Source organism: Ranitomeya imitator, chromosome 6 (genome assembly GCF_032444005.1).
Source record: "Ranitomeya imitator isolate aRanImi1 chromosome 6, aRanImi1.pri, whole genome shotgun sequence".
Taxonomy (NCBI): Eukaryota; Metazoa; Chordata; class Amphibia; order Anura; family Dendrobatidae; genus Ranitomeya; species Ranitomeya imitator.
In genome coordinates, this window is record NC_091287.1 from 329,470,735 (window position 1) to 329,479,241 (window position 8,507).

Genomic DNA, 8,507 nt, shown 5'->3' on the forward strand with positions numbered 1-8,507 from the left:
TGTCGAAAGGAAGACTTTCTGATAAGCAATCAGCTGATAATGACAGTTCTCTGCTGAAATATCCTGTATCGTTACGTGTATGAGCGGCTTCTAATTCGTCCAAACACAAAGAGAGTGTAAACCAAAGAAAGTACGAAAAGGTTGTATATATTACTATATATATGGGAAAAAGCTGCAGTTTTTGAACACATCAATGAGAGAATCTTATTTTTATCTTCTCCGGGAGTCTGATGGGAAAAACCTTGATTTTCTGAGACAGATATGTCAGCATTAGTGCGATATCTATATGAGAATTGCCAGCACCTTCTTATTTCTGGAGGGTAAACCTTTTCGTATAGGGGCAGCTTTGCTAATACAGTTGATTATTTTTTTTTTAGAAGGTGTGTTTGGCTTAGGTATAGAGGAGAACTTGTGATAAGTGAGAGACTGCTGGTGTGCTCATGCTGGATGGCTCTCCTCCCACCATCACTGCCTCCGCCCTGCCTCCTAGCTCTCACCCTCCCTACCAGCTCTCACCCTCCCTACTAGATCCCTGCCTTAAATATGTGAGCACAGAGGCTGCAGAGCAGGGAGTCGTGAGTGACTGGCTGACTGGAGACACTGCTCTCTTCTTCTGTGTACATCCATCTGTCACCCAGAACCGGTGCCGGTTATCTCTAACCTGGTACCAGCTCTATCCTGTTGAGGACCTAAGACTACCACGCAGTGATCCGGTGTAATATAGGCGTACTCCCCTCCTTGCATTGGATATAACATTTGCGCGCTGCATCTCTGCTGTTCTTCGCTGTCTTAGCCGATAATATCTGGTCGCTGCCCGCAATGAAAGCTGTGAGTCCCACGCGTCCCCACAGCCGGAGGACCCCAGTGACGGGGGGCGTGTGTGGGGAGCTGGCACTGCACTGCCTCTCTGAGCACAGCCTTGGTGTAGCTCGTTACAAGATGGAAGAAGAGGAGTCCTTGTGTCTGCAATATGACATGAATGACTGTTACAGCCGTCTCAAGAGGTTGGTGCCAACCATCCCCCAGAACAAGAAAGTGACCAAAGTGGAGATCCTGCAGCATGTTATAGACTACATACTGGACCTTCAACTGGCACTGGACACACACCCTGTGCTGCTCAGGCCGCAGGCACCTGCCAGGACCCCACTGACAGACCTCAATATAGACCCGGTAAGAGGCGCCCCTTCTATATACTCTACTTGTGTTGAGTTAGCTGATATATGTGGCCTATCAGCTCGCTGGTATTGGTGCCCACTGGAGTCAGTGGTTTCTCAGTAGAGTGCGATGACAGCTCTGGCATCTGAGGAAGGACAGATCCACCTGACAGCACTCCACTGCTTCATTTCAGTCCCACACAGGGATCATAGCACTCAGATATGTGGTGACTGCTGTCCAGATGGCAGGTGATGTTCACTGTTATGGCTTATTCCTTGTCATTTCCTCTTAGTAGTTGTGTTCCTGATGAGTGGAAAGCAGCTGTCTCTTCCTTGTTTATGCATTGAAAATGTGTTGCAATCATGTTCATCATTATCAAATGCCATAAATTCACGGGCGCACAGCCTGCGATGGCCTTTTCCCAGCTGAAGAGAATAGGCAGCTATGCCCCTCACCCTCTCTCCATTGCTGATAGCTGCGAAACCCTCTGCTACATGCCAATTGCCTGCAAGTTAAGTGTATGTCAGATTTTAATTAGGAGCAGCAGCCTGAAGGTGATCAGTCTTTTGTGCGCCTTATTCTGATCCCTGAAGTGTGACCTGTCACTGCCCCTGCAGCCAGTGCCCATTCTCCGAGACCAAGGAGCGCAAGCGTTATCACTGATCCTTTTGTCTATTATTTTTCGATTTGCTGCACCGTCATTTCATCTTTTCTATGTACTATCATAATCAATATGGATTTTATTTCTCTTTTCCAGGCTGCAGCAGTGGTAAACCAAGAAGGAGACAGTATACTGTGTCGCTAGTATGCCCTTAAGGTAAGCATTGTACTGTATATTATACAGCCTATATCGGGGTCATTTATTGTGCAGCTTGGCGTCATAGTAACCATATGGGGGATCGTGATAGTTTATCTAAGTGACGTTATATTTATTTCATTTTAGATTTAGATTTCCATAATAATAATAATAATAATAATAATAATAATTTGCATACTAAGGGATTTTAAAATGTACCTTAGTCATCTTAGCTATTAACTTGGAGAAAAATCATATCCCTGACAAAGTTAAGACTACGCCTCCAGAATATTATTTATCCTAATGGAAGGTTTATGGAAAATGTCGAGGTTGTCGGTCACTAATATCCTTTTCCGTATTCCTATCACGAGTCACGAGAGGGAGTTTGCAGGGATGAGGGTCACAGATGATAGCCCAAAGCACAGTATGAGAGCAGGGACTGAGCAGTCCACTGCAGCTGCGTTCCTATGCTTTGGACTAGCTTGGGAGCTGTGCTTGTAGTTTGACCTGGTTTGTTTTGGGTTGTTGATCAAGCATGTCTTGTGTTTTGTTGGTGGCGCCAGTAAGTCTGGAGCAGAATGGTTCACACACCCCCTCTATTCATTCCTCTTCCACAGGTGTGCAGCAGGCAAATCCAGAGCCAGGAGGAGCACAGAGAAAGAGAGAGACAAATTAGAGAATAAGGGAGGGGAATGAAAAACAGTCACCAGACAAAAGAGGGGAAAAAACATCCTTCACTTCGCCTTTCCACACTACACGGAGAACCTAATCCATCACCATGTGTCCACCTCGTATCATCAGACATGCACTGTGGAAGTCCCTGACCTGATGACATAGGGGGCACTGCTTAGAGAGAATATACTATCAAATGAAGAACTGAATATGAAGCTTTACTAATATACCAGAGTATTGTAGATATTTTGTCTTTACATCTATTGTTTAAAATAGATGATTTTATCTCTCCGGGGAATTTTTCTTCTCCCTGCAGGAATGTTACATATTGTATAGAAGAAAACATGAGTGACATTTCATACTGTACATATAGAGATGTTCTATAAGTGTAAGTGATACAAAGTATATGCTTTAATAGACTACTGTAATTATGAAGTATTTTTAATTAAATATTTTCTGTAAATATGAATGTCTCTTTTTTTTTTTTTTTTTTTTGTTTCGTCCCGGGGGAATTTGATTTGATTTTTTTTTATTTGTCACAAAAATAAAAAATAAAAAATAAACGATTAACTGAAGAGACATGAAAAGATGAACTTGTAACTTCCCACTTTACTTGAATCGGATGATAGTTGACTTGCATGATTGCGTGGAACGTATTCCTTCGTTCAGTCCAGATCGCAATATTAAAATTCATTCTAAATAGTGATGAGCGAATATACTCGTTACTCGAGATTTCCCGAGCACGCTCGGGGGTACTCCGAGTATTTTTTTAGTGCTCGGAGATTTAGTTTTTATTGCCGCAGCTGAATGATTTACATCTGTTAGCCAGCATAAGTACATGTGGGGGTTGCCTGGTTGCTAGGGAATCCCCACATGTACTTATGCTGGCTAAAAGATGTAAATCATTCAGCTGCAGCAATAAAAACTAAATCTCGGAGCACTAAAAAATACTCGGAGGTCACCCGAGCGTGCTCGGGAAATCTCGAGTAACGAGTATATTCGCTCATCACTAATCCTAAAGTTTTATCCACTCGTGTGGCCTAAATCTTTTAATCGCCCCTTTAGTGTATCCAAAATCTAGATTGTGAGCCCCAATGGGGGCAGCGATGATAATGTGTGCAAACTGTAAAGCGCTGCGGAATATGTCAGCGCTATATAAAAATAAAGATTATTATTATTATTATAATTCTGTAATCACCTTTGCGTTCAGTTATAGTCAATGAAAAGTGGGAAGGAAAAAATTGAATAATCACGTTTTCACGTCTCTCAGAAATTTGCTGAATATAAGCTGTTAAAAGTGATTTTATTTGTTAGTTTTTTTCTGCATTAATATATTGTCAGTGTTACAAAAAAAGAAAATCCAATAATTACTGTTACCTGTCTAGTAAACACTGGGTTGTCTCACTTTCTAAGCCCCTTGATCTCCGCCCTCCTTCCGAAATGTAATGGATTATTGTGTAGAACACACTGTCACCATATACTTGTCAAATATAGTACGGCATCGTATTTGCCATTAGCATGGCCATAACTGGCTTTGCCTAGCAATGAGACCTTAAACAGTACTGTTTTGTGGGAAGAGAAGTTGCATTTGATTAAAATGACTATATATGTACACGATCCAATGTGCGGAATTTGGCATTCGTATTGGTGCACACAGTGTAAAGGAAAGAAAATCTGAGTCCTTGCTATACATAATCTCATTAGTCTCTAAGGCAGATTCTACTTCCTCGTTCATTCCTTGGTTTGCATGTATTCAATTAGCTTATGAATATGGCCAATTATGGTCATTTATTCCCACTGATTCTGCTCTATTTCCACAGAAGCAGTCTCTGATTTTTATTCCATAGCAGAGGGTTAAATCTGAATTCCATGTACACATTGGTGCTATTATATTTGTAACGGGGGGGGGGGGGGGGTGTTAAAAGGCAAAAAGCATTTTCTTTCTCTTCCTTTGTGTGGATTTTCTTAGTGGACCCTGTGCTAGGTAAGCAGACAGTTCATTGCTTGCGACCAAAGGAAACCTTACTGTATTCTATCTGACTGTATCTATACTGACTTCAGCTGATGGAGGGAGACAAGCAGAAACCTTTAATACCAGTGATGTGCTTGGTTTTCCTGCAGTTTCTACTGTAATCTCATATGTATTTTTTACACATGAGAATTAAAACATTTTTTACGTGTCTCAACCTTGTCTTTCTTTACTCGTGTATTAATCTTACCGAAAGTGAGAGTATTTTATTGTCATGTCATGTTTTGATTTGTCACATTTTTTTTGGACACTGTAGACAAATAATCTGTTAACCGATCTTCTAATTCCTAACATGATTTTTTTTTTTCCCACTGATGTCCTCAAAACTTACGCTTAAATAAAGGAATGCATTTCACATTTTGCATGCACATTTCCTGACTTCTATTGACACAACTGACAAGGGAAATTTATGCATGTGAACTTGAATGGGCATTGGAGCAGTGATGTCGGGTCAGGAGAAACTAGTTATGACTGTAAGAAACACAATGAATTATTCCTACCCATTAGAACATAGTTGATTTTCATTATGCCTGTGCTATGAATACGTGCTAGAATGATAAGTGCGTTTGTGGCTCGACGGTGGATATTGATTACAATTCATCATCAATTTATATAACTGCAAGCAGAAGCCAGTTCACCTTGATGGAAAGCAATCACTTACATAATAGTGTATGATGTGCGGGAAAGAATAGTAAATGAGCAGTATATATGACATATTTTTCTGGACTCCAGTACCAAGATGATACAAAATCTGCATAACTTCCAAACCCTAATATAGAATTGACTGAAAGTTAAATATTTGCTTGATGATATATTTTAAAGACAAAAAAATTGGGAATGATATTGTATGTTTATCCCCTGATCAGAACCTTTATCTGTTTTCTGTAGACTCCACTATAGTTTTGTTTTCTACAGAAGGGTCAGCTTTGACCTTAGCAATGACCTTAGCCAATTGGAAAAAGCTGTGACGCACTAACGTTAATGGTTCAATGTGTTTTGTGCTCCTATTGGTAGTGGAGAAAATGTTCACAACTATACAACAAGAAACACACAAGAAAGATGGTTGTGACCTACCTGTAGATTTATCTAGCGGTTATAGGACGTAGAATATGCATTTTGGCATATTGAAGGCTGAAAACATTTGGATTTTTAAATATCACATTAATTAATGGCATAGAGGGGAAGAGTTGGTCATACCAAGACACAAACTATCAGATGTGTCTGTTCTGCTACAATTATATTCATAGTGACTTAGCCCAAGTATTCGTAGCTTGTCGTTGGCCTTAGCCATGACTTAAAGACCAATCTTTCATACTGGTCAACCTTCTCAATCTTTGGAAATTAGTTCAATGACACTGATATTAGTAGTCAGTAAAGGTCCATTAGTATGAACATTTATCTATTGCAATGGTACTAGACCAACACTGAGATATTAAATAAATGACGCTGTACCAGCCAGTAATGAACATAATGAACATAATGAGATCCCACGTATCATATTATCATATATGTGTAGTTGATGAAAATCTCCAAAATAATAATAAATATGAAGACACCCCATTATAGGTGAGGGGAGGTTTAAAATGAATGTAACAACAAATACTTTCACAGAATTTGTAATACTCGTTTATGAAATCGAGAGACATATTTCTCAGTTTTAGACCAGTAGATATAATTAGTAGCGTTTCCACTAATTTAACCAAAACATTTATATATATTTTCAGTCAAAATAGTTCATCGTCCAAGTAATTTATTTCTATGTGAGAAGTCTTCCATTGACTTTTCCATGAGAAAGATTTCACAAGCACGTCTGGTTCTGCAATATCTACTTGCCCACTTTTATTTAATGTCATACTTTTGACTCTCAGTCTCTACCCATGGCTCTACTATGTCAACCTTACATTGTTTAATCTGTAGATTATAAGTGTGCAAATCAAATAGTAATAAGTAGAGCACATCTCTACTGCAGGATACAGGTTGTATGACCTTCTTTTTTGACTAAATGGATTTAGTAGACAATAAAATTAATGATAGCACTAGTATCGGGCTTGCCAAATCTTATTTTAATAAAATTATGTTTTGCCAACATTAAAGCTGATAAAGGAACTTTTGTTAACAACATAAGACATTAAAGTCACCAGACTCGATCCCAGCATGAAGGCAAACAGTTTACAAGAGTTTATTTTAGCAGCATATTAAAAAATGAAATCGGACAATATTTATTTAAAGTATGGTTCGCAAATATCTTAATATTGAATATTTAAGACCATTTACTTTAATTAGAAAAATCAAGAGAGGCAGAGAAGACATAACAAATCCAGTAATTCTACAACGGTATGACTAAATAATGATTGATAAAAAAATACCTAATATTTAATCTAAAATGAGAAGAAGGAAGCACAAAACACTGATTGTTGGCAAATCATGGTCTAAGTTCCTTAGTTTACTAATCTTCAATGAGACAAAAAGGGTAGGAGAAGGAATAAGTAAGGAGTAAGATGGACAAAAGTCATTAACATTACATCTAGTTATAAAATTATGGGCTCAATGATATTTGATGCATCCATGTGATAATCCGTTCTGAATTACATAGCTGTAGATATCTCTCTAGGGCAGAGGTCCCCAACATTTTGTAATTTGTGAGCTACGTTACAGTTTGGGTGATAGTTGGGAACTACATTAAACTCATAAATGAACTAGTGGCATGATAAATGTGGAGAAATAATGTGGAGAAATAAGAAATGACAAGTTTGCTAACATTTGCAACAATGTAAGTTGCAAATGCATATGGCCATTAAGGTACCTTCACACATAACGATATTGTTAACGATATCGTTGCTTTTTGTGACGTAGCAACGATATCGTTAATGAAATTGTTATGTGTGACAGCGACCAACGATCAGGCCCCTGCTGGGAGATCGTTGGTCGCTGAACAAAGTCCAGAACTTTATTTGGTCGCTGGCTCTCCCGTGGACATCGCTGGATCGGCGTGTGTGACACCGATCCAGCGATGTCTTCACTGGTAACCAGGGTAAACATCGGGTAACTAAGCGCAGGGCCGCGCTTAGTAACCCGATGTTTACCCTGGTTACCATCCTAAAAGTAAAAAAAAACAAACGCTACATACTTACCTACAGCCGTCTGTCCTCCAGCGCTGTGCTCTGCACTCCTCCTGTACTGTCTGTGAGCGTCGGTCAGCCGGAAAGCAGAGCGGTGACGTCACCGCTCTGCTCTCCGGCCGCTGTGCTCACACAGACAGTACAGGAGGAGTGCAGAGCACAGCGCTGGAGGACAGATGGCTGTAGGTAAGTATGTACTGTTTGTTTTTTTTTACTTTTAGGATGGTAACCAGGGTAAACATCGGGTTACTAAGCGCAGCCCTGCGCTTAGTTACCCGATGTTTACCCTGGTTACCGGCATCGTTGGTCGCTGGAGAGCGGTCTGTGTGACAGCTCTCCAGTGACCAAACAGCGACGCTGCAGCGATCCGGATCGTTGTCGGTATCGCTGCAGCATCGCTAAATGTGAAGGGGCCTTTAGACTCTGATGAGGGATTTTAAGCCACATTTGACTCCATTGCCACTTGTTTTTCACCACTTCTCTAGGTGATAGGGTTATTAAAGGGAAATCTGACTCTGAACACTTCCCCATCTGGAGGTAAGCAGGACCACTGATCACTGTCAAATGTACAGACATCTGCTAGCTCACATAGGCAAACAGCAGATAATGTGTACCTGTCCTACTCCTTAGGACAAGTGCACATTAGGATGGGTATATGACATGGCAGATATCAGTAGATATGTTATCATCTGCTTTAGGCCCCTTTCACACATCATTTTTTGTTATCAGTCGCAAT

General features: G+C 40.1%; 1 protein-coding gene across 1 annotated transcript; it reads left to right on the forward strand.

Annotated features, from left to right (window-relative positions):
- Positions 1 to 674: 674 nt before the first annotated feature.
- On the forward strand, positions 675 to 5,007 carry ID4 (inhibitor of DNA binding 4). Its single transcript, XM_069730853.1, has 3 exons — positions 675 to 1,170; positions 1,913 to 1,972; positions 2,569 to 5,007. Exons 1-2 carry the CDS (start codon positions 820 to 822, stop codon positions 1,958 to 1,960), a joined length of 399 nt encoding a protein of 132 aa, XP_069586954.1. The 5' UTR covers positions 675 to 819; the 3' UTR covers positions 1,961 to 1,972; positions 2,569 to 5,007.
- Positions 5,008 to 8,507: the final 3,500 nt, after the last annotated feature.